Source organism: Apodemus sylvaticus, chromosome 3, assembly GCF_947179515.1.
Source record: "Apodemus sylvaticus chromosome 3, mApoSyl1.1, whole genome shotgun sequence".
NCBI lineage: Eukaryota > Metazoa > Chordata > Mammalia > Rodentia > Muridae > Apodemus > Apodemus sylvaticus.
In genome coordinates this window covers 123,449,636-123,476,417 of record NC_067474.1, presented here as the reverse complement: position 1 = coordinate 123,476,417, position 26,782 = coordinate 123,449,636, and the positions used below count along the sequence as shown (strand labels likewise).

The 26,782-nt window shown below is 43.5% G+C and overlaps 1 protein-coding gene across 1 annotated transcript in view; it reads left to right on the top strand.

Annotated features, from left to right (window-relative positions):
• Scp2 (sterol carrier protein 2) overlaps nucleotides 1-26,782 on the top strand; it is an 80,910-nt gene that overhangs the window by 44,274 nt on the left and 9,854 nt on the right. The window contains exons 10-14 of the mRNA XM_052176964.1: nucleotides 902-1,049; nucleotides 4,076-4,183; nucleotides 7,273-7,426; nucleotides 16,683-16,785; nucleotides 25,741-25,870. Coding sequence (XP_052032924.1) covers nucleotides 902-1,049; nucleotides 4,076-4,183; nucleotides 7,273-7,426; nucleotides 16,683-16,785; nucleotides 25,741-25,870 — 643 coding nt within the window. The remainder of the gene's footprint in view (nucleotides 1-901; nucleotides 1,050-4,075; nucleotides 4,184-7,272; nucleotides 7,427-16,682; nucleotides 16,786-25,740; nucleotides 25,871-26,782) is intronic.

Genomic DNA, 26,782 nt, shown 5'->3' with positions numbered 1-26,782 from the left:
TCATCACTACAGCTATACACTATGATCTCATCACTACAACTATACACTATGATCTCATCAGTACAGCTATACACTATGATCTCATCAGTACAGCTATACACCATGATCTCATCAGTACAGCTATACACCATGATCTCATCACTACAGCCATACACTATGATCTCATCATTACAGCTATACACTATGATCGCATCCGTACAGCTATATACTATGATCTCATCAGTACAGCTATACACTATGATCTCATCATTACAGCTATACACCATGATCTCATCAGTACAGCTATACACTATGATCTCATCAGTACAGCTATACACTATGATCTCATCACAACTATACACTGTGATCTCATCAGTACAGCTATACACTATGACCTCATCACTACAACTGTACACTATGATCTCATCACTACAACTATACACTATGATCTCATCAGTACAGCTATACACTATGATCTCATCAGTACAGCTATATACTGTGATCTCATCATTACAGCTATACACCATGATCTCATCACTACAGCTATACACTATGATCTCATCACTACAACTATACACTATGATCTCATCAGTATAGCTATACACTATGATCTCATCACTATAACTATACACTATGATCGCATCACTACAGACTATTATTTCATAACAGTATAAGTTGAATCTCAGATTCTAAGTCCTTTTTCAATACCTTATTTAAACTTTTATAGTTTGATATAAAATTTGAGATGTATATTTTATATATTTTATTGATTGTTTTATATAATGCAGAGTCAGCTGAGATTTCAATGTATGTGATATTTTGAGCTTTAGTATTATGCATGTATTATTCTCTTAAAAATCTTTGTCTGAAAGGCCAAATGTTGTTGCCCTTTATTTACCTGGCGATGGGTTTGTGGGTGCAGGTTGGCTACGATATGAGTAAAGAAGCTGCCAGGAAGTGCTATGAGAAGTCCGGCCTGAGGCCCAGCGACGTGGACGTGATAGAGCTGCACGATTGCTTCTCTACCAATGAGCTCCTGACTTACGAAGCCCTGGGGCTCTGTCCAGAAGGTAGTGTCTCTGAAGGGCCTGTGTGAGTCCTGTTGAGAAGGCTTCACTTTCATCATTAAACAACACAAGTCTCTAATTGCCTTTCCCTGCACGTTGACTCTGCCAGCCACACCCGGTGCAAACCGGATGTAAGAAGTTTTGGTAGGAGAGTTTTTAGAACATCCAGGTTGAGTCAACTCAAACACTGGCATAACAGAGTATGAACTTTTACATTATGCAAATCAGTACTAAGAATGTATGGGTACATTTTAAAGAGCATTTATTAGGCCTTTGATCCCAAGTATTTTAATTGTGTTTAAATAGATGTGCAGAAAGCAAAACAGAAAAACTAGTTGGTGAGTTTGAAGGGATTCTTTCTGTTTCTAAAGCACACAGTGTTCCTCAGGGTCTGGACTTTGAGTAGCTTCACTTCCTTGTCAGCACTTGGTGGTCAGCTGTGTGCACTTCAGGCATGTTCACGAGGTTGTAATTGTATCTTATCTTAGTCTTAACTTCACATTACCCATGACTGATGATATTGAGAAATCTTTCTGTGTGCTTACTGGTCATTCTTGTATCTCATTTTTTTAAACAAAATTTCTATTACCTTTATGTGTGTATGTATGTCAGTGCCTGTGTGGTTATGTGAATGTGTGATTCAGGTGCCCATGGAGTCCAGAGGAGAGCAGGGAATCTCGTAGGGCTGGAGTTACAGCTGCTTGTGAGTCACCCTAAGTGGGTGTTAGGACTCAAACGTGGGCTCTCTGCAGAAGAGCACTGCGTGTTCCTCACTGTTGAGCTGTAGCTCCAGCACCTCATTTTATGTCTTCTAAATCTATTTAAATCTCTGCCCTTTGGTTCTCTGTTATTTGTCTTTATTGTGTTGTAATAAATATATATGTGTAATATAATATTAATACATGTACTATATGTATATTATAGATATAGGTCAGTGATAGTCAGCTCTGTTGTGAACATTTTTCTCTCGTCTGTGTCCATGTGGCGCAGACGACGGTTTATTATGTTTCTGCTTGTGTTCTGTACTTTTTCCTCCCCTGTTCTCTCTTCTTTTGCATTATTTGAACATTTTTAGTGTATTATTTTAATGCTTTTTTTCATGGCATGATTTAAATACTTTGGTAATTAGTTAATGGCTATTGTGTGTAGTGTGTCTGTTGGTTTGTGTGTGGCAGAGCACACGGAGCATCCAGAGGACACTGCATGGAGCTGCTTTTCTCCTTTCTCCATTGCTGGGTTCCAGGGTCACACTCAGGCATCTAGCTTGTGTCACGGGCGCGTTACCTGCTGAGCCATCTCATAGTCCCCCCTTTCCCTAGGCTAGCCCTAACTTGCTAGGTAGCTGACAATGACCTTGAACTTCTGATCCTTTTTTGCTTCTGTGTTCCAAGTTCTGGCACTCTACAAAGTTAGCTGCACCCTTAGCCCCTCTGTTTCTAGGGGCTGTGAATAGGCTAGCCTCAGCTCTGTGACATTTGAGATGTTATTCCGAGGTAAGGCTTGCACATCTTAGGGTGTGCAGCAGTGAGAATTCCTGTCCTTATACCCACAAAGTGCCACAAATGCCTCCCACAGTTGGGACAGCTGAGAATATCTCTAGACATTACCAGATTTCTCCCTGTGGGTGAAATCTCTCCCAGCTAAGAACTAGTGCTCCAAGGTCACGTGTGTGTCCTTAAGCTTCAGTGTCCTTGTAGTTCATCTTGTCTCTTCACATACAAGGGGACACCTTGCTGCCACAGAGGCCCGTTCACCAGCTCTTCTTTGCCTTCACTGACCTCATTTTTGTAGCTGTCATAGTATTACATCTGTTTGGATTGAAAATATTAATGTGATGAAATAATTTTCTTTCATCGTATTTTGAAGACATAAGGAAGAAAAAGATTTTTGTATTTACTAGATATTTATAATTTCTTTTTTTATTATGTTTCAACTCTTATCAGATATTAGACCAGTACAATTCATCTGTAGCTACAAAGTTCTAGTCCCTTTTAAAGATGCTATTATAAACTGTTTAAGATAATTAAGAAATATAAGCATGTACTCATATAGTTAAACTAATGGTCAGATTAGACACTAGACTAATTTATTACATAAGTTGCTTCCTAGGTTAAATACAAAAACAACTTTACCTATTCAGATATACTTTGAATAGAAATATTTCTTTTTCACTCTCTTTTCCCTCCCCCTCTCCCTTTCACTTTTTCTTTCTGACAGTGTCTTGATGCCTCTGCTTTGATAAAGGGTGCTCTCTTGCACCATCCCTCCTGTGGCTGTGAACTTTTTTTTTTTAAACTTTTATGGTTCAACAGTGTCTTCAGTATTTCTCTTTAATTTCATGAAAGTAATTTTTTGTTGTTATTTTGTCTTTTTCCTTTGGATTTAGCTTTTTGTTGTGCTAGAATCAAACACTGAGACACGGGCATGCTAGGCAAGCACACTCCTGGAAATCCACATCCAGTCTGGCTCTTTGGTTTTACTTTTGCTTTTCAAGGCAGGGTTTCTCTGTGGAGCCCCAGCTATTCTGAGATTTGCTCAATGGGCCAGGCTAACCTCAAACTCAGAGATCTATTTGCCTCTGCCTCAGCCAGAATACTGTTTTGTTTTGTTTTTTTAATTAAAAAACGAATATATCACACTGTATTATAGCTGAAACGAGAGAGAAAATACATGCATTTTGGAAAATTAAAACTTTTGAAACTATAATTTTTAGTTAAAATGTTGCAGAATATTAATTTTGATTACATTAGTTCTTTTTTTCTGCCTCTGTGTTACAGTCACGGCAGTTTGGAAACCACAGGTCTGTAAGGGCCCACCAAGTGCTTATTTCATGTAGACTATTCTTGAAAGATAAGCCTTTATTTCTCAATATTATTACTCAATACCTAGAAGCATTTGTAACACTTTATTAAGCGCTTAAGAAATGTCCATATTGAGAAATCCTTGGCTATGTAGAAGAGTTAGACAAACTTGCCATCTGCCCAATGTTATATTTTAACATTTGTAAATATTAACTTTTTCTTCCACAGGACAAGGTGGAGCCCTGGTGGACAGAGGGGACAACACTTATGGAGGAAAGTGGGTCATAAACCCTAGTGGAGGCCTCATCTCGAAGGGACACCCACTGGGTGCAACAGGTGACAGTGCATTCTTGTCAGAATTCTACTTTAGGCCCTAATCTGTTGGGGTTTTTTTGTTTTGTTTTGTTTTGTTTTGTTTGCGTGTGTGAACATATATGTGCACATTCATGTTCCATGGCAGGTCATAGAACAACTTGAGAGAACTGGCTCTCTCATCTAGCATGGTGGCCCTCATCTTTATCTGCTGAGCCATCTTTCTGATCCCTGTTTTACTTGTTTGAGTCAGCCCTGACTCAGGTTGGCCTGGAACTCACTATATGACTCAGGATGACCTTAAACTTAAAGCAGTTAAGTTTACCTACCTACCCCTCCCAAATGCCAGGATTAGAGTTGTGAGCCGCCATGAGTGGCTGACGTCTGTGATTTCAGTATGCTTGTATTCTTTGAACTCAGATGGTGACTTGAGGTTTTAATGCTTTTTAACTGCAGTCATTTGATTTTCCGTTAGCTGCAGTGCACTTAGCTAACGAGATGTTTCCTAACAGAGATCTTACTAGACTCACCAGGTAAGATGGTTTCAGATGAACATATTGTGTGTTGTTGGATGCCTCCTTAGCAATGCATGGAACTCATTTTCTCTCGAGAAAACTGGACTAGGAATTCTGAAATTAGAATCTTACTATGGCTCCACTGCCCACTGGAAATTAATCACTTTGACTGTTAGGTCTTTAGCTAAAAAATGACAATGTCTGTGTTGGAGTTTCTAAGGTAACTTAGTAGTAAAATCTGTGATTTTTTTTTTGTAAAGATAAATTTCTTCTTTGTTTTCTTCTTTGTTATCTGATAGTGCCTTATGGACTATAGGTGATGGTTTCAGATGAACATATTGTGTGTTGTTGGATGCCTCCTTAGCAATGCATGGAACTCATTTTCTCTCGAGAAAACTGGACTAGGAATTCTGAAATTAGAATCTTAGAAGAAAAGATAAATTTCTTCTTTGTTTTCTTCTTTGTTATCTGATAGTGCCTTATGGACTATAGGTGGACTATTTTAAGTTCTTGCAGTTTTCACAATAGAGAAGTTATAATCAACAATGTACTTATTAGTTAACCTTATTTTATTTCTAGTTAAGACTCAAAATTTCAGCTGGGCTTGGTGATGCGCACCTTTAATTCCAGCAGTCAGGAGGCAGAGGCAGAAGGATCTCTGTGAGTCAGTTGAGGCCATCCTGGTCTACAGAGTGAGTTACCTGACAGTCACGGCTATAGAGAGAAACCCTGTCTCAAAAAAATAACAATAAACGGCGATAGTGAAACACTCAGATCTCATAAGCTTATAATACAGTAGAAAATAGAAAAGCTGGGTGTTGTGCTGGGGAAGGAGAAAGAAAGGGAGTGTGTCAGGGCATAGGGCCCGTTGCTTTACAGTGGGATCCTGTACTTTACTGTTGCTTTACTTGTTTAGGATACAGAAGGCCCTGGGTGACAAAGTCTTCCAGAAAAAAAGATAAAGGAGAGTTGGGTCAGGTGGGCATACTGAGCCCGCTGGGCAGCCAGGGTGTGCACTGCCTTGCTGCTCAGTTCTTCTTTTGTTTCTTCTTGGGTTCATTTATTATCATCTAAGAAACCAACAGGCAGTTTTATCAATTTCTCTGTTCTGTGGAACCATTTCTCTATGGAAGTTTGTCACGGATGCTCAGGGATATACTGCATGCATTTTCCATTTGCCAGAGTCTGCCTTCCAGGACTGTCATACCTTCAAATATGATCTAAGGCTTTTGTAAGATTAGCCCTGGCTATTCTGGAACTCACTCTGTATATCAAGATGGCTTCAAACACAGAGATTTACCTATCTCTGCCTCCTTAGTGCTGGGGATAAAAGCATGCCCCCCCCCAGCACCACCCTGGCTTATTTTTAATTATGTGTGTGTATATTTACCATCAAGATATAAGTGTCAGCTGAGCATTGGTGGTGCATGCCTTTAATCCCAGCACTTTGGGAGGCAGGCAGATCTCTGTGAGTTCTAGGCCAGCCTGGTCTACAGAACTAGTTTTAGGACAGACAAGGCTACACAGAGAAACCCTGCCTGCAGGAGGGGGAGGGGTGGGAGGGACTACGTGTCCCTATTGCACCTTTAGAGATATCTTGCTGTGCTTGTCATTTTTGTGGTTCTTAGGCATCACAGCTGATTAGGACTATTGGTCCTGTCCCTCTCCCCCTTCCAGCTTACATAGCATAGCACCTTCTGGTACAATGAAAGCTAGTCCTCAGGAAGGAGGCTTTTGGATTAGATCCAGCTTGACTTCTCGAGTCCTGTGTTCAAGTATGTGCTGTCTTTAGCAATTTTAGAACTTTAGAACCTTTGACTTCTGGGATGAAATCAAGGTTGCGCTCCCTTGACCAACAATTCAAAAGGACCAATTCATGCCTGTCACAGGGCTTTTTATTAGATAGTCTGTGCCGCTTAGGATGGGTACTATTATTCCATGTGGTATATCTTCACTTAAACAATATAAACATATATGTCTGTGTGTATGCACATACACTTATATGTATTACATGTATTTTAAGTAAATATAAAATAAGGATTCTTTATGACTATTTCAAACATTTTTAGTGTTATAGATCGCTCCCTACTCCCACCTCATTTTTCTGTTTCCCACTTCATATCATCTGCATCTTTCGTGAGTTCAGTTTGATCCCATTCTTTTTCAAAATGTCCCATCTCAAAAATTTTTTTCACTTTTTTGTTTGTTTGTTTTTGAGATAGAATCTCACTATGTAGCACTGGCTGCCCTGGAACACACAAGGTAGACCAGGCTGGCCTTGAACTCTCAGAGATCTGCCTGCCTCTGTCTCCAGTGCTGGGATCCAAGGTGTGCACCACCGAGGGCAGCTGGACGCTGTTTTCTATTTCAACACACCAGAAAAGAATGGGTTGAAGAGAGCAAGTCTTGATTTCCCGAACGCGAGTCTTCTTTTAAATGCTAATTCTCTTAGCGTGGGAACTAGCTGTGAATCTTGGGCTTTAAGATCTGGAGGCGAGCAAGGCTTTGGCGGGAAGTCCCAACTAGCGGCTCGCTGGGGCGGGTGGGCGGAGTCTGCGCTCTAACGCGGCCCGGGACGCTCTGTGCTCGACTCGCCAGGTCTGGCTCAGTGCGCGGAGCTCTGCTGGCAGCTGAGAGGCGAAGCCGGAAAGAGACAGGTTCCCGGGGCAAAGGTGGCTCTGCAGCACAATTTAGGCCTTGGAGGAGCTGCGGTTGTCACCCTCTACAGGATGGGTTTTCCCGAAGCTTCCAGGTAAGTAATATTCTAAGTTCTGTCACTTTTGTCATGGTTTACAATAAGTGACGCTTGCATAATATTAAAAAAAAAAAACAACCACAATTTGATTAAGCATTTAAGGGAAAGTATGACAATACTTTAACATGGTTTTAAAAGTTAAGACTTAGTTTTTAAGCCAAGGCAAACTTAGGAAAATTTTGTTCAGAAAGAGGCAGCGAAGCCAGGAGTGCTGGCCCACAAGCCTGCGGAACGTAGGCAAATCACCTTCTGGCTGCCTTTCTCACAGTTGGCTTTCTCCTTTGGCCTCTGGCTGCTGTCAGAGAAAGCCACCAAATACATGTGCCACTGGAACCTGGCAAATGTGTTTCTGAATCAAGCCCTCATTGCTGTTCGAATTCCCATGTCTTGCTTTCTTCTGTCTTAGAAGTATCTGCCTCTGTAGGTACCTCTGGCCCAACCCCTGAGATTCCTCAACTTCCTTGCAGCCTCTTTGGGTTCCTCTTCCTCCTTTCCCAAGGCCCAGCTTTCCTCTGTGTGCTCGGTTTCTAACCATCTCCTGTACTAGATATGATGTATACCTACCCTCGTTTGAATCTTCCTAGCTGTCCCTTCATTGGCTCCTTGCCCCTGTTATCATACACCAGAGAAATTTTCCTAGGAAAATCTTTTTTTCCTCTTGCTTTAATTATTCTCTTTCCTGATGAGCCTTTCCCAGTGAAACCACCTCAGGGTCTGTTTTGAGGTCTGGTGTGTTCTGAGTTGAGTTGCTTCTCCATGACTATGCCTTTCCTCCTTTAATCATCCTGTCGCTTTTTAACACAAATGGGCTCTTTTTCTCTTGAAATTCTTGGTAATTACTTAATCACTTATTTATATAGTTCTACAAAGGATAGTGGCCACTATCTATTATAGTCTTAACTTTTACAAACTTTAGGATGGTTTTCCTCACTCTCATCTCACTCTTCTTTTTCTGGCCAGAATCTTGTTTTTGATTCAAACATTAAGATGCATCTCAAGCTTAGGAGGGTCTTCTTTCAAATATCCATGATCTTTTGTAGTCCTTAGGGGGCTAATCTTGTTTCTTCCTAAATCTGATTCATCCGTTCTATGCTGATGACCCTGGAATACCATGCAGTTCACACTTGTAGATGAACCCCCTTAGGGAAAAAATAATCAAGCTGTGAAAAGCCAACACAGTTGGTATAATCGGCAAAGACAACTTTGTTATCTTCAGAGTAAAATTAGGAAGTTTGTGTACAGATTTTTTTTTTTTTGAGGCAGTCTCACACGATAGTCCAGGCTAGCCTTTTATTGGAGGTAGTGAGTTTCTTGCTTCACCATTTTAGCATATGCCTGCAAGTTCTCACATGCAAATAGTGCAGTGTATAATTACCACCACAGGCCAGGTCCAGAGTGATTCTATGACCTGCTTCCCCTAGTCCTTTGGTTCTTTTTCTCTCTGCTGAGACAGAGTCTCACTGTGTAACGCTGGCTGTCCTGGAACTCTGTGTGAACCAGGTTGGCTTCGAACTCACAAGATCCACCTGCCTCTGCCTCCCAAGGGCTGGGACTGAAAGTATGCGTCCAGCCAGCTCTTTGTTTCTTTGTGTAGGTTTTCAGCAGCCCTTACTCTGCCCTTCTTGCAACCCCTGCTCTGTTTGCTGCCTCTGTAGTTTGCCCTTTTTCTGAATGCCAGTGAGATCATAAAAGCAGATTACAGGGGCACTCTTTGAATTTTAGCTCACGTTGATAATTTTCTAACTTTTTCTACTGCAATTACTGATATTCTGCTCTAAGGAAGAAATATCTCTCCTCTCCTGTTTTTAAATGTATTCATATATACTGCATGAAATCACAAGACCTTATTTTATCCAGGAGGTCACAGTCCTTTAGAATCAATTATTTTGTTGCAGTGACTGCCCCTGGTTTGGCCAGTAGGAACCCTCTCAGGGTGATCCTTGTGCTCCACGATTCTGTATAGTACTTCCTTTCCCTCTTTTCTGGCTCAAGAAGTTAGTCCAATCTCTTCTTCCACTTAAAAAAAATTAGTTTTTATGTGTACATGCTTTTGGGCTTGCATATGCAAGTGAGTGAAGGTACTAGATTTCCCTGGAGCTGGAATTATAGGTGGTTCTGCCTGGACTCCAGCCCCACTGTTACCTGGCAAGAGCTAGGTATGCTCCTCCCCATAGTTACCTCGAAGCAGCCAGGTAGGCCTGACCCACTATAAAAGGGGCTGCTTGCTCTCCTCTCTCGTGTTCACTCTTATACTTTTATTCGTGTTCTCTTGGGCTCTTCCCTCCCCCCTTTCCTCCCCCTTCTGTCCTTGTGGTCTTGGCCGGCGTCTACTCCTCTACTTTCTCCTTCTCTCTGCCTTTCTCTGCCTCTACTGCTCTCTTAACTCCCCTCCCCATGCCCTGGATAAACTCTGTTCTTTGCTATTCCATTGTGTGGCTGGTCCCTCAGGGGGAAGGGATGCCTTGGCATAGGCCCACACATCGCCATAGAACATATTCTTACACCTCTTTATCTTTTTTTTTTTTAAGATTTATTTATTTGTTATATATAAGTACACTGTAGCTGTCTTCAGACACTCCAGAAGAGGGAGTCAGATCTCATTACAGATGATTGTGAGCCACCATGTGGTTGCTGGGATTTGAACTCAGGAACTTCGGGAAGAGCAGTTGGTGCTCTTAGCCACTGAGCCATCTCTCCAGCTCCACCTCTTTATCTTTTTATGATCTCAACACACATCTGCAGCCCCTCTTGTCCTTTCCATGGCCGGTCCCTCACCCAGTCAGTTCTCCAAGGAGTTTCCTTTAGTGGAGAATGACGCCGAGACACCATATATGGCTGCTGGCTGGCTCGTTCTTGCCACTCCCAGGCCTTCTAGGGAGACACATACATGTATTATATTAGTTCAGCTGGTTTTTAAATAGAAATTTAGGGATAATATTGTGTGACTTTGTGTCGTTACTATTCACCATCGGTTTTTAGCAGTTAGACCAGGAATTTAGGACACTAGTTAAGTACCACTTGTAGATGGTGTCACTTTAGTTTTGTGGGCTTTTTTTGTTTTTGTTTTTGTTTTTTTTGGTGGTTGTTTTCCAAAGAGGGAGAGGTGACCAGAAAGAGCACCCTTGTAAGTTTTTGATCATACTACCTGTTTGGGGCCTGTTAACCTTTTAGGAAATATTGAAAAGCATTCACTTTAGAGTTCAGAAAACTGCTAGAGTGTACCTGCCGAACACTGTAGCTGTTGGGCGAACCGTGCGTTTCCCCAGTGCAGTTGCCTTTCTTCTTTTCTGTGCCTGTAGTTCATGCCTCTGGTTAAGTGCTTGAAATGGTCTTACTGAGTTCTGGTATCACTGAGGAGTTTGGGAAAAATAGCCTTGACTTTTTAGTACAACGTGGGAAATACCCCTTCACGCATCCCACAGCTTGGTCAGGGGGCATCTGTTGCATTTCCCATCATACCTGGAAAGGTTTCTCGTACCATCCAGCTCTCCAGTTGTCTGTCATGTCATTTGGGCTCATCTGCCAGCTCTGAGGTCAAAGGGACTTGCTGATTGTCTGAACTTTGTTCCCCAGTGTTTGCATGCATTTCATAACCCTCTCTAATCAGAACAGGTGATAGTTTAAGAACATTTTCACTGTCCCCGCCCAACACATACCCCAAATGCTTTCACTTCCAGGCTGCCCCTCTTGTAGTTTGACAGCTGCACACAAACTCCTTGTCTCTGGATTTGCCTGCTCCGCATAGTTCATATAAAGGAAGTCACATGGCATTATTCTTTCATGACTGGCTTCTTTGATTTAACATGTTATTTTTGAAGGCTGAATACTACTCCATTTGTATGAAAGCTCCCCTCTCCTTACCCTCGTCCTCACTGGTCTTTTTTTTTTTTTTTGGTTTTTTTTCAAGACAGGGTTTCTCTGTGTAGCCCTGGCTGTCCCGGAACTCACTCTGTAGACCAGGCTGGCCTCGAACTCAGAAATCCGCCTGCCTCTGCCTCCCAGAGTCCTGGGATTACAGGTGTACACCACCACCTCCTGGCATCACTGGTCTTTTATTAGTAGTTCTTGTGGGTGTAAAGTAATACCTCACAATTTTGGTTCATATTGCCTTAGTAGCTAATCATTTTCTGAACATCATTTCCTTGGCCGCTTATTAATGATCTGTATATCATTGTTTGAGAACTGTCTGTCAGTGTCTTTAGTAATGTAAAAACTGGGTTATTATTGAGTTGTAAAACTTCTTTAACAACCAGCTCTCTGCCTCCATTTTCTTTGTTTTGGTCCAGGAAGGCCTTATCTACCTGCTTCTGACTCCCAAGTGGGCAGCCCAACCACCCCTTTCTGAAGGCCTGGTATGTGCCTTGAGCACACTAGGTGCTTTGGCTGTGCTGGGTATTAAACCCAGGGGGTTGTGTGCCAGGAAAGTGCTCCAGCCCTGAGCAGCACAAATTGCACATATGGAGTAGTACCAAGCTCTCTCCAGACAAGTGGGTGATCAGCTGAAGGAGCTAAGTGTTAGCTAGCTCCTGTTTCATGACCTCTCTTCACTTGCAGTCTGTGACATCGTGGATACAGAGCTGAGAGGGCCTTACAGTGAATCTTCCCACTTACCTCATGGGACTCCAAACACAAACTCCAGTATTCTTTAGATTGATCTTTAAGTCCTTTCCAACACTGTGCGATTTAGTTCAGTAAACTTGTGTTTATGAAATTCAAGTAAAAACCAATCACAATTTAGTTTCTACTAAAATTTTGTACCTAAAGTTGTGAGAATCCAAGCATGATGGTAAGCATGTGCCTGTACTCTAAGAATTCGGGAGGCCAAGGGAAAGATTACTTGAGCTAGCCTGGGTAACACAGCAAGACAAAAAAAACAAAGCAAACAATAAAACAAACAGAAATCAGCAGGAATATTTTTTGTGTAAGAGATATATCTTACTTTATGTTATTATTAAAATTTTTTTAAACAGGACATCTATCAAGTGACTTTCAAGGAAGGATGTTCAGAAAATATTGACAATATTTTTGTGTTTATTTTTTCCTGATTTAGACAAAAAGTTGGTTAATCAGTAGCATGATGAGCTTTACCAAACTATAGAGACCCTTGACCTTTGGAAATATGTCTGGGACTTGCCACATAGTCAGGGTACTTTGTACTCTCCTGGGCTGCCAGGATCAGTTATTTTACTTGATATAGTCAAGAAATGACTATCAGGGAAAAGGGCACACTGATGATTAAAAGTTATCTATCTGTTTGTCTGTCTGTCTGTCCGTCCATCCATCCATCCATCTATCTATCTTCTATCTATCTATCTATCTATCTTTCTTTCTTTCTTCTATCTATCCTATCTATCTTCTATCTATCTATCTATCTTCTGTCTGTCTATCTATCTACCTACCTACCTACCTATAGTAGGTATGTATCTATAGTATCTATCTATCTATCTATCTATCTATCTATCTATCTATCTATCTATAGTATGTATGTATATATCTACCTACCTACCTGTCTATGACAGGGTTTCACTCTGCAGCCCTGGCTGCTGAAACCTAGGGTAGCTTTGAATTCACAGAGATTCACCTGCCTCTGTCTCTGAAGTGTTGGGATTAAAGGCATGTGTCACTACACGAGGCAGTTTTTTTTTCCTTAAGATTCACTTATTCATTTATTCTATGCATATGTCATGTATCGACTGGAGAATGAATTAGAGTCCATGGAACTAGAGTTAACAATTGTTAACAGTAGTGAGCCACCACGTGGGTTCTGGGAATAGAACCTGGGTCCTCTGGAAGAGCAGCCAGTAGTACCCTTAAGTGCTTGAACCACCTGTCTGGTTCCAGAGTTTCAGTTTTATAAGCTGAAGGGAATTTTAGAGCTGCATAGTGGTGATAACTGTTCAATATTTTAAAAATATGCATCGTCACTGACTGTGTGGTTAAAAGTTGTTCAGACAATGATGTGTCTGTGATGTGGGGTATTGTTGTTTTATGTTTTGAGATATGGTCTCATTTAGGCCAAGATGGCTACGAACTCACTATGTACCTGATCTTCAACTTTCAATCCTCCTGCCTCTAACTCCCAAGCGCTGGTACAGCCAGATATAGCAGGGCATATCTTAACACACTTTAAATATTGGAGACCTTAAAAATGTATGGGACTATCTTGTGCTTACATCCAGAAGGAATGCTCCATTTCTTTAAGAGATTACTCAACAATTCCATTTTTATCCCACCCCAAACCAACCTTCCTGGCTGTCACAGTCCAAAGAAGGATTCAGTTCCCTGCTCTATAAGAGGGTGTTTCAGAACAGGGCGGGTTATCACATCCCCTGGGTACTTGACCTTTTGGTAGCATTTTGACATACTTGGCTTTTATCTCCTAGACTTCTCTGCTCTAGGCTTCTGTGACATTTTGCCTGATTTCTGAGTGAATTTTCACTGGCTCTCAGACTTCTTGATCATGGGTTCCACAGGCCCTTGTCCTGGCTTCTCTCTGCTCCATTCCAGGATTGCAACACCTGGATCTGCTCATGATTACCTCACTTCATCTCAGCCTGCATCCATCCTCGTGAGTTCGAGACTCTCCTGTCCACCGCCTCTGGCCTCACAGACCCCAGCTGATTATAGCTGAGGCAGATCACCAGTCCCCTCTGCTCCCTCGTCACCCTTCCTCAGTCATCGCCACTCCTGGCTACCCCCAAACTCCTGAGACATTTTCTACTTACTTTTCTATGTCCCTCACTCCAGCAACAAAGGCTGTAGATTCAGCTCTTCTTTGGAATCTGTCTCCTTCACTGCGCCTGTAGACCAGGCCGCCGTCACGCACCGGGACCACTGCAGTGAGCTCCTAACCGTTCTCTTCACCTGTTTCCATGCTCTCTCTGAGTCAGTCCACACACCGTTGGGAGGAGTGTCACGAGCTACTCTTCTACTTTACTGCTGCTGTCTCTGGCTTCCTAGACTCCTAGCTTTGTGTCACCTGTGTCCACTGCCCAGTCTCCACCTTCATACCGTGTTGTTCCCTCCTCATTTACTGCACTGGTCACTCTGGTCTCCTTTCTTTCATCACACCAGCTCTTTCAGGCCTTGAGATCTTGGCAGCTCCCTCTTTAGCTCGGCAGGCCCTCTCCTTGCTTCAGTAGGATGTTAGCTGGAACTTACCTCTCGGGTCACCTTGAGCACTGCTGCCTCCCGTGGTGTGATGTTCCAGGCAGTCAGTTGATGTTGCTTGTGTAGTTAACAACTGGCGTTTTCTTCCTTCCTACTCTTTTCTTTTTCAAACAGGGTCTCACTATGTATTCTTGGCCATCCTGGAATTCCCATGTAGACCAGGCTGGCCAGAGTTCTGCCTGCCTCTGACTCCCAAATGCTGGGATTGAAGACATACAACACTATGCCTGGCTTCTTTTTCTGAGACAGGATCTTATTAGGCAGCCTAGGTTTTCTTGACACTCACTTTAGCCAAGGTTGGCCTGAACTCGATCCTCCAGACTCTCTCCCAGGCACTGAGATTACAGGCATGTGCCGCCATTCCAGCTTAGATGGCTCGGAAATAACAAGGAGGCTAGGAGTGGAGCTTCTTGGTAAAGTTGTGTTAGCATGCACTAGGCCCTGGGGTCAGTTCCCACAGAGTATGGCAGGGCGGGTAAGAGAGGGAAAGAGGAAAAGGAGTAGTATATGGGGGGATGGAGAGAGGAGAGGGGAGAGGAGCAGAGCTGGGAGTAGTGCTGTGCTTTCCTCCTTGCCGGCCTTCGCGCCTCCCTGCCTGCACGTCTGTGCTGGTCTGTTAGAATGGTCTCACGGCAGCCCGCCCAAATGTTGACTGCTGCTTCCCCACAAAGCACGTGGGTTCCCGCAGCCCTCGGCAGTCCTGGTTAGTGCTGTTTTCCATTTGCCCCACCGTGCTAGGTGCGTCTACACAGGCTCTTGTTTTAATCCACACAGCCATAAGCATTGTCCTCCCCCTGCCCCCATTGCACAATGGGATGAAGCCTGTCATTTGCCTGGAATCCTACAGCTTGTGAGTGGAAGAGGCACTGTGAGCTTTAGGAGTGCAGTACTAACGCCATTATCAGTGGCTGTCTCCTTGGAACAACAAGCAGTGTGTCACGCAATGCATTATCTCCTATCAGGGGTGAAAGTGACTCTCCAGCCCAGCCTTGCCTGCCCCACTGCCCCACCCACTTCCTTGTAACTTGGCTCTGATTGCCATTGTCAGCAGGCTTGGGTGACTGCAGGAGGCTCCTGGTTGATGTCCCTGTTTCCTGGCTTAGCTGTTGAAGGTCCATTTCTAGCTGATAGCTAGATTTTTTTTTAAAACATAAATTAGATCATGCCCCAGTGTTTTGATTATATTTAAAATTGAAACTCTGGTTGGTTTGTTTATGTGTGCATGCACGTGCGTGTGTGCGTGCGTACGTGTGTGTGTGTGTATGCATGTGAGTGTGTGTATGCATGTGAGTGTGCGTGTGTGCATGCGCGTGCGTGTGTGTGTGTGTGTGTGTGTGTGTGTGTATAGGGTTCAACCCAGGGCCCTTAAGCATGCTAAGCACATGTCTACCCATGAGCTACACTCTGAACCTTTGAAACTGTACCACAAAAGGCTGGTACTCTAGTGTTGACTGATATGCCAAGTGTCTGGACTCCATCCCCAGCACTGCGAACAAATGAATAAACAAACTGACAAAAAGAAAACCAACCGCACTGACTGGGAGGTCGATTCTGTTCTCTGTTGTGGTTTCTTAGAGCCAGCCTCTCTCCTGTACATGTACCTCCTTTAGCCTCCCTGTATTTCCTTTTCCATCTTCATATCTGGGCTTCTGCAAGCTAGCATGGCTTCCCCACCAAAACTGTCTGTAGGGCTGGTTCATTTAGTAATTGAAGGTGTAATGTAAATATTACCTCCCTAGAGGGGCTCTCCCTGTGACTGCTATCTGTAATAGATGTCTCCCCCCACCAACTACTTAGCTGACTTCTTTTCTTCAGATAACCGTATGCCTGTTTGTTTATTTGTTTGTTTGTTTTTGCTTGTTAATGGTTTTGGCTGTAAGTTTCAGGAGGGTGGCTTCAGATAGTGAGAACTTAGAATTTGCTGTGGGGTGGAGTTGGGTAATTGTTTTATATACTTACTGAAGATTTTCTTGAGGTAAGAGCTGCAACATCTCTGTTCTTGAGCTTTTTAAAAGTTAGTTACTTAAGCGTTGAAAAACCCAAGGACCTCTGACTCCCAGGACTGACACTGCTCCTTCCACAGCTCCTTCAGAACGCACCAGATTTCAGCGGCTCCCACCAGCTCTGCAGGGGATGGCTTCAAGGCAAATCTCGTCTTTAAGGAGATCGAGAAGAAGCTTGAAGAGGTGAGAGTGGAAATAAAACACTACCAAAGACCAGAGTCTGGGCTGGGAGGCGGAGACCTCACCTGATGCTGAAGGTGAAATCTCACCTTGTGCTGAAATACTTCATGTTTCAGAATCCAGGAGGGTCCTAGGAGGGAGGCGTCTTTGTCATTCTAGTCACACTACATCGCAAATACGCACATCTCTACATGTGTTTTGTTTTGTTTTGTTTTTTGTTTTTTTTTTTTGAGACAGGGTTTCTTTGTATAACCCAGGCTGTCTTGAAACTCAATCTGGGGCTGGTGAGATGGCTCAGCTGTTGAGAGTACTGTCTGCTCTTCCGAAGGTCCTGAGTTCAATTCCCAGCAACCATATGATGGCTCACAACCATCTGTAATGGGATCTGATGCCCTCTTCTGATATGTCTGAAGACAGCGACAGTGTACTTACATATAATAAATAAAATCTTTAAGAAAGAAAGAAAGGAAGAAAGGAAAGAAAGAACCTCAATCTGTAGACGAAACTGGCCTCAAACTCAAAGATCTACCTGCCTCTGCCTCTGGAATACTTTGATAAAAGTCATGCACCACCACTGCCTAACGCACATCTCCATATCTGAATATAAAGACTATAGTAAATAATATTTTAAATTATTTTCATTTCAGTCTTCTTTGTCAGGAAGATATCCAATTGTGGATATAATTCAGATGTAAGGAGTGCTCATTTATTTTGATATAATCTTTTTTATTTTTCTTTCTTTTTGAGACAGATGGCCTTCTGGCCACAGACTTACAACAGTCTTTCTGCATCAGACCTGAAGTTCTGGGCTTGACAATGCAGCTATCACATTCCATTTATAATTTCCTCTGAGTTAAAGAGATGTCATTTAAAAAGCATTCCAGAGATAATTTAAATGAATCTTTAACTGTACCTGATATCAGAATTCTTCATTACTGTTTTTATTAGCATATAAATAATTTGCTTTTATAATGGGATTTTTAAGCAAAACTTGTTTTTGTTGTTTTTGTTGTCCTCATCTTCTTTTCCTCAGAATTACTTTAAAAATGGAATTACTTATTGACTTGTTCTCCTTGAACGTGTCTCATAGTTCATGCTGGCGTCTGTGTGGCAAAGGATGAGCTCACCCTCCTGCCTCCGTGCCCACGCTGGGATTACAGGATTGCACCGCCTTAGCCAGCACTGCCGTGCCCAGCCTTTTGTTTGCATTTCTCAAAGTCTTTTATTAAATTGGCTACTTCTTTGTTGCAAAAAAGAATTCTAATTTTTAAAATTCACATTATATGTGGATACATAAAAGGAAAACATTTTTTTAGGTAGCTTCAGAGTTGGCTCAGCAGTTGCGGACTAGCTGCTCTTGGAGAGGACCTGGGTTGGGTTCCCAGCACCCACCGAGTGCCTTAAATCAGTTGGTAACTGCAGTTCCAGAGGGTCCAGTGCTCTCCCCTGGCTGCTCCAGACATATGTGCAATGCATCCAAATTATCCATACGTATTAGAATCTCACACCTTCCAACAGCCATACATGCAGACAAAACACCAGTGCATATAAAATAAACAAATAATTAAAAATCTACTACATCTAAATTCATTAACAGTGTTATTAAAAATAAGTAAAAAACAAATAAGTAAATCTTTGTAAAAAAGAAAAATGTTAAAATTTCCCAATTGTGCCACTTAGAGTTCACTAAAATGCTACTATGAATATTCTACTTGTCATCCTTATCTTGTGTATAAACTAGAATCTTACATAGCCAAATCACATGATACATGTTGGCTTTATTGTACTATACATAAGAATCTATTTTTTGTGCTATAGTTATTTTTAAAAACTTATTTTATACATGTGGCTGTTTTGCCAGCATGAGCTGTAGTTATGCTTTTGGGTGTGTGTGTGTCTGTGCTTTTTCTTTTAAAGATTTATTTATTTATTTTATGTGTATGGGTGTTTTGTCTGTGTGTTTGTGTATCAGAAAAGACTATTGGATCTATGGAACTACAGTTACAGATGGTTGTGAGCCTCCATGTGGTTGCTGGGAACTGAACTCAGGACCTCTGGAAGAGCAGCCAGTGCCCTTAACTGCTGAGACATCTCTCCAGCACACCCATAATTAGTTCTTGATAGAAAAAGGTCATACAAAGACAATAAAAAAAGAGGTACTCATGGGAAGATTAGGTATTTACTTCACTGTTTGAAATGTAATAGTCTCCTGGGATCTTACAGTTGACTTTAGATTTTAGGCTAAACCAGACACAGTCACAGTCACAGCCACAATTCAGATCATACATCTGAGAATACGCTGAGTTAGACAACAGGAGTCAAGACTTTTAGGCTGGCATTTCACTCCTGCTAAGTAAGCCACAGAGGGACAGGCCAACACTGAGCACATTTCCTAAGTTCTTGACTGCACTGTGGCTAGTGTGCCTAGCCGGGGCTCCAGGGTTTTCATGATGATCAGCAGCCTCTGGGCTGGAGCAGAGCCAGTCCAGGCTGCAGGCATGACACTGGGACAGACGCCGAGGGACTGTCAGGCTGCCATCTTGAGGCATGGCCTCATTCTGTTTTCACCTGTAGTATGCTTTATGGCCGTGTATATAGGCCCATCACATGCTTTCCAGAACATTGTACATGTTTGTACATATGTGCCATAACTTACTTAATTGTCCTCTTATGGTAACTATCAGATTATATTTAAATTTTGCAAATACAGCATTGCTGTTATAAATTTCCCCTTATACTTTAAATACTAATTAGTTTAATTAAGGACTAATTAGGTAGTTAAGTGTGTGCATTTTACAGTTTAGTCTAGCTTGCCAGACACCCACCAGAAAGGATAATATTCTGCAGATTACTAACAATTCAAGAGAATTGTGGGCCTGTTCCAAATAGCGGGTTTAGATGAAAGGAGACAGCCATGGTTTTTCAACTTTATTGTAGAAGAGTAAAGTGAGAGAGGGGAGGTAGAGAGGTAGAAGTTGGCCATGGCCACGTGGAAAGAGGGGGAAGGGAAGGGGAAAAGGAAGAGCCCAAGAGGGCAAGAGAAGGGGAAAGAGAAGAGGGAGTAAGAGAGAGAGGAGAGCCAAGCAGCTCCTTTTATAGTGGGCCAGGGTACTTGGCTGTTGCCCGGTAACTGTGGGGGTGGAGTCCAGCCTGGGGCCTGGGGTGTGGCCCTATGTGACTGATAGCCACAGAATTATGGAGTTGAGGGCAAAGTGTCAGGTGCCTAGTGTCTGAGAGCATGGGCAAACAGCCTTCCGTCCATCGTGGATTAAATCCACTGGGTCACCGGGGTTTAAACCTAGCTTAACCAGAACACAGACTGCCTTTCATGGTCCAACAGAGAATAGCTGCTTTTTTCCCCTACAGCTTCTCTAAAACTATATTGGCTTATTATATAAAAATCTTTGCCAGCCTAGTCAGAAAGAGGTAGCTCACTGCTGTGTTCTGACTGCCTTTCACTATTGTGTCCACAGTCAAATGAGGAGTTCTATGAGGACTTGGTTCAGAGGTCACATAAAAAGATTGGGTACAAGATTACCTTCTGTGTAGTCAGGTCAGCCGGGAGAGTCCAGGAGGACTCCTCACGGGGACTAACAAAGGGGCTGTTTCAGGCTTGCACTTTGCTTTTCGCTGTGCGACCTCCGCCTCCTGCTCTCACTTCAGTTCTGCACTCCTTCACAACCTTATCCCAGCCTGTGTCTCCTTCCCACGATCGTCAGTTTCCTCAGGGCTTGGAGCGCTGGAAAGGGAGTCTGGGCTCTTTGTCAGGGAAAGCATTTTCTGCCTCAGCGGAGGCAGTCTAGCCGGAGGTTTCTTTTCCACCTTTGTCTTCCAAAGCAGTGCTCCACTGGCCTGCTTAGAATGCCGTCCTCTCTTGTCCCGTTGCCTTCCCAGCAGCACCTGCTCTCCACCTTCAGTCCACTGAGAAAGTGCTCTCCTCCCAGGAGACGCTTTTAAAACTTCTTGGGAGGAATGATCTCCAGTTTTGCAACTGTTTTTCTCTTTTAACTCTCTTACCTACTTTCACTCCTGTTTCAAAGGAAAATGATTTATTGACTGTAGAGTATGCTTTTGTAAGAGGGTCAGTTGGTTCTTCAAAAGGAACAGCAAGTGCAAATTAATTTACATCTCTTTTAGGCAGTGGGAGGTAAGTGGTAAATGCTTGCTGAGATTTTCCTGCTATAACTCATTGGTGTCTGCTCTGGCTGGTTTGTGAGGCACTGTGCAAGGAGGCCTGCAGACATACCTGGAAGTAGTCAGTTACTGATCACTGGCCCCAGAAGAAACCTGGCTCAAGTTTGATCCTTAGTTCTAAGAGGAAATGCACCTGTGACTACTGAGAAAAGTGGGCACTGACTAGAACAGCTACATTGCTGTAAGACCCATGGCTGCTTTCTGGAACGCTGAGGTAGTCACTGTATAAGAAAAAGTCTGACATACCAGCGGACTGACTAATAAAAGGAGGCATATGAATGAATTAGGAGGATACTAATCAGTAGTGAGGATGTAGAGACATTTGAACCTCTACTCAGCGTGGTAGGGTTGTAGGTTATTGGTGTGACTGTTTTGAAAGTTTGGTAGTTCCTCAAGGAGTTAAGTAGCTTATGACTCAGCAATGTCTTCCTAACTACCTACCCAAGAGAAGGAAGAGCCTCTGTCCACAGTAGGCATAAAACCAAAATGTGAAGACAATGAAAAGAGGGCTTGAGAAATGGCTTAGTGGGGAAAGTCAGGGCTTCATGAGCACCGTGCAAAGGCGGAGTGTGGCAGTGGGCTTCTAAAACCGAGAGAACACACGTGGGTTCTGGGAATTTGCTGCCAGCCCGTCTAGCTGAAGCATTGAGCTCCAGTCCAGTGAGACCTTGTCTGGAAGCTGGGCATGGTGACCACGCTTTTAATCCCAGCGCTCTAGAGGCAGCGGCAGGTGGATCTCTATAAGTTTGAGGCCAGCCTGGTCTACGTAGAGAGTTCCAGGACAACCAGGGCTACACAGAGAAACCCTATCTATGAATGAATGAATGAATGAATGAGTGAGTGAGTGAATGAATGAATGAATGAAATAAAATGGGAAAACAGGTGAGAAAGACATCAGTTGCTAGCATCTGTGTGTGCCTACAAGAGTAAGCACCCCTACCCCCATGTATACATATATCTATACACAAACAACATATATGCACACACACAACAAGAAACATAAATAAACAAATAACTGTATTCAGTAGAATATTACCTGACCAGAGAAAGGAGAGAGGTACTGGTTGATACACAATCCAGCATGAACCTTGAGAACATGCTAAATTAAACAGGACACTCACAGAGCACACTGTATGGTTCTATTTATAGGAAATCTTCAGAATAAGCCAGTTTGTAGAAACAAAATAGGTTTGTGGTTTTCAGAAGCTAGTATCAGAAAATGGCAACTGACTGCAGGGGTCTAAGTTCACATAAGAACACGAGAGTGTTTTCAGGTTACTGATGTCGGTGTTGCGTGTTGTTTATTCGTCACACTCCGCATCGCTGTGGCCACATGCGTGACACAGCTGTTTAAGGAAGGAAGGGTTTATTTTGGCTCCTGATTTAAGAATGTACCGTCTGACCACGGTGGGAGGGATGGTGGCAGGAGCTTGAGCCACAGCACAACCCTGGCCAAGAGCTCCAGCCCAGAAAGAAGGGCCAGGGCTCGGCCTGCTTCTCTTTATTGGTCTGGGATCCCAGAACATGGGCTGGTGCCACCCACACTCAGGGTGGGGTTTTCTCCTCCATTAAACCTCTGGAAATGCACTAACAGGCAGCATGGCGTGTCTTCTTTATGATTCTAAATCCTGTCAATAGTGAAGGTTAACTGTCATACACATCTTTAAATGCACTAAAAAAAAATTTCTAAATTGTGTACTGTGAAAAAGTGCATTTTGTAAGGTCTGAATTATACTTCAGTTGTTGTTACACTGTGCATGAGTAAACACACACACACACACACACACACAGGGAGGGGCGATGGAAGAAGAGAACTCAGCTCTGGGCCATGGTTCCGCACACATAGAAACAGAGGCCCCTGTGCAGTGTCAGTTGATGTAAATTCTTCCAGGGAGATAAGCATTTGAGTGTGTCAGGTGCTCTTACAGTGTGAGGACAGCGAACACGTTAAATCTTTGTTAGGGGAAAGAATAGGGATGAAGAACCCTGGATATATAAATTACTGCAGTCCTAAATGGAGGAGGAAAACAGAATCTACAAGAAAATTCAAAAAGTAGCCAGGTCCAAAAAAAAGCAAAAAAAGATTACCATATTTTCTATGTATCTGTATTAATTCAGCCATAAAATATAATGAAAAGTATATTATTAACAAGAACACTGTAAAATACCTAAGAATGAATTCAGCTAGAAATGATGCTCTTGCCTGTAACTGTAGCAGCACTTGGGAAGCTGAGGCAGGAGGAGCCTACCAATTTGAGACCTGTCTGAATTGCAAAGTAAAGCCATGTGTCAAAAAACAAAATGTGTGCACACACATAAACACAAATGTAAAGATTTTCCTTTATTGAAAAAGGAAAGGACAAACCAGGTGTGGGGATGCATGCCCTTAATCTCAGCACTCGGGAGGCAGAGGCAGGAGGATATATTAGCTAGAAAAGTAGATGATCCCTGGGAGACCACTAGCAGTTAGCCTAGACATAGTGCAACTTAGAAACCTGTCAACCTTAAGATGCTGCAAGGACGAGCACTCCCTCCTGGTTTCAAAGGACAAGCACTCCCCTTGCTTCAAGGACCAGTGCCCCATCCCTGCTCAAAGTAACTGTGTTTGCCCAAGATAACCTGTAACCTTCTGCTGAGCCATGAATTGCTGCTTCATCTCCCCATTCCTTATGACATAGATCACAGCCTGAGCATCCCCTCCTCTTTTTCTTTATGATCTGTTTCTTTAAAAAACCCCAATGGCAGCGGCAGGGGGTCAAGCTCCTCTGTCCCTGCTGGGGACACTAGCAAGAGCAGCCCAGTGCACTGGAGAATTAAACCTCATGTGTTTGCATCAAGAACAGTCTCTCGTGAATTTTGGGGGCATCGTCCTATCCCGAGACTTGAGTAAGGATTTCCCAGGATTCAGGAGTCTTTCAATCCCCACCTCCTTTTGATCAGATTCTTAACGGTGCAACCTAGGCTGTCTAGGACTCAGTTTTTAGCTCAGGCTGGCCTTGAACCTTTAGTCCTCTTGCCTTGGGCTTCGAGCATATACCATCTCGTCCATACCACCCCACTGGACCCAGAGTGTCTTTATGTAGCCCTGGTTCTTCTGGAACCTGCTTATGTAGCCCAGGCTGGTCTAGAACTCACAGATCATCTGCCTCAAGCTTTTGAGTGTCAGAATAAAGGCTATGCACCAATGTGCTCAGCCATTTAAAACTGTTGTGTTGAGAAAAAAAAGATAGAATTGACTACAGCTGTGATGTTTCCTTATAGGATAAAATTAGAAATGATTTATGTTTTCTTTGCTTATCAATATTTACTAATTTGTCTACAATGAATGTGTTTCTTTTCTTTAAAAAGATATCAAAACATTATACCAATTTTGGTTTTCTTTTTTTTAATTAATTTATTTTTAAATTAGTTTGTAGTCTTGGTTTCATGCATGTCTGTGTACCACGTGTATGCCTAGTGCCCATGGAGGCTAGACAAGGGGATTGATCCTCTGCAACTGGAGTTACAGATGCTTATGAGACACTCTGGTTGCTGGGAATTGAACCTTGGTCCTCTGGAAGAGCAGCCACTTTTAACCACTAGCCACCTCTCTGGACTCTGGTTTCCTTTTTTAACTAGAAATGTATTTGCCATTAGAGTCTGTGCCTGTGTACAGTGTGGTAGGGTGTGTGTGCTGTGACTCACTGTGACGGTCAGAGGACGGCTTAGTGCAGCTGGTCTCTCCTACCTTTCTAAGGAGCCTGGGGATTAAACTAGGATCGTAAGCAAACACGGAACCATGCTTTTCTTTAGGGCAAGGTGCATGTGCCATTGTCTTTTTCCACTGCCCACTGTGCGGCTCCCGTGTCCCTGTGCTCCGTTTTATAGGAAGGTTTTGTCACTACAGTACAGAATACTGCTAGCCTGGGTTGGTCTGACTGCCTAGCGCAGAGTCTGAGGCCATGTTTCAAGAAGACGCAGAAAGCAGAGTGAGACTGAAGTGGGAAGGAGAAGGAAACCACCCGCTGGGGGTCATGGCAACATGTCTGTGTTACGCCGGTGCACTTCCAAGGTCCAGAATTAAGAGGCAAAAGGAAAGTTGTTTACATAGTTTTTTATACTAAATCAGGAATTGAACTTGTAAAGAAAGCTTTGGTTTTAGCGTCACTTTAGTCTTGATTGTGGAGAACCAAAATTAGCTGACAAAACTGGCTTTGAAGCAAAGGCTCTTTGACTGGGCAAATGCAGGCTGTCCCCAGAAGCTGCTCCAGGCCACTCTGTCCCCAGAAGGTGCTCCAGGCCACTCTGTCCCCAGAAGCTGCTCCAGGCCACTCTGTCCCCAGAAGCTGCTCCAGGCCACTCTGTCCCCAGAAGGTGCTCCAGGCCACTCTGTCCCCAGAAGCTGCTCCAGGCCACTCTGTCCCCAGAAGCTGCTCCAGGCCACTCTGTCCCCAGAAGGTGCTCCAGGCCACTCTGTCCCCAGAAGGTGCTCCAGGCCACTCTGTCCCCAGAAGCTGCTCCAGGCCACTCTGTCCCCAGAAGGTGCTCCAGGCCACTCTGTCCCCAGAAGCTGCTCCAGGCCTCTCTGTCCCCAGAAGCTGCTCCAGGCCTCTGCCCTTCTTTCCCTCCATCAAGCTGCTTTACAGCGTTGACAGGGGAGTTGTGGCCTCTTCCTTTCTGTAAATAAAGCGGTGTTCATTGACTCTGCTGCTCACATCATGTACCTGTTTAAATATTTATTTAAAGTCAAAGGAAGGTAATTCCTGATGTTACTTCTGTTTCCAGGAAGGGGAACAGTTCGTGAAGAAAATCGGTGGCATTTTTGCCTTCAAAGTGAAAGATGGCCCCGGGGGCAAAGAAGCTACCTGGGTGGTAGACGTGAAGAACGGCAAAGGATCTGTGCTTCCCAATTCAGGTCAGTACCCCAGGGGCTGCACCCAGAGCAGCCCAAGGGCACCAGGCTCCAGCTGGCAGGTCAGTTCTCATAAAGGCCTGCATCAGAGGCAACAGACCCTGGAAAAGAATTGTTCAGTCCTTGGGAAGAGAAAGGTTCTGACCACCCCTTCCGAGCGGGGACTCCACACAAGAGATGCTAGTCCCAGAGCGGGATTTAGATACATGTGGCTCGGGTTTCTGGCCTGTCACTCCAGTCTGACTTTGGTCTAGTTATTCAACCTCTCTGAGTGTATTAGAGTTTCTGTTGCTGTGATGAAACACAGTGACCAAAAACCACTTGAGGAGGAAAGGATTTATTTCACTTCTTATAACAGGATGTCAAGCAGGGCAGGAAGCTGGAGGCAGGGCTGATGCGGGGCTGGGAAGAAGGCTGCTTCCTGACCTGCTTCTCCTGGTTGCTCAGCCTGCTTTCTTCTAGAACTCTGGACCACCAGCCAGCGCAGGAGTGCTCCACCCACAGTGGGCTGGCCTCTCCCACTCCATCACTAAGAAAACGCCCTACAGGGCTGCCGACAGCCTGGTCTGTCGGAACCGTTTTCCTAATCTAGGTTCCCTGCTCTCAGGCGACTGCAGCTTATTTCAAGTTGCCATAAAATTAGCCACACATCAAGCTTCAGTTTTCTTACCAGTAAACAGCCATAAACATTGCTTGATTCATAGAATATATGTGGGGCTTGAGAGAGAGTTTCCTTTTGACAGCCTGAGCTCACATTGTCCTAGGCATGGCTGATGACTTTGCTCACTAGCTCCACTTCCTCTCATCCAGTCCTTTCTTGAACTCACCCCATAGCTTTTGTCTGATCTCTCCCAAACTTGTTCTTGCCAAGGTCCTCAGTAACCGCCACTCTGCTAGATGCAGTCGCTAATCCCG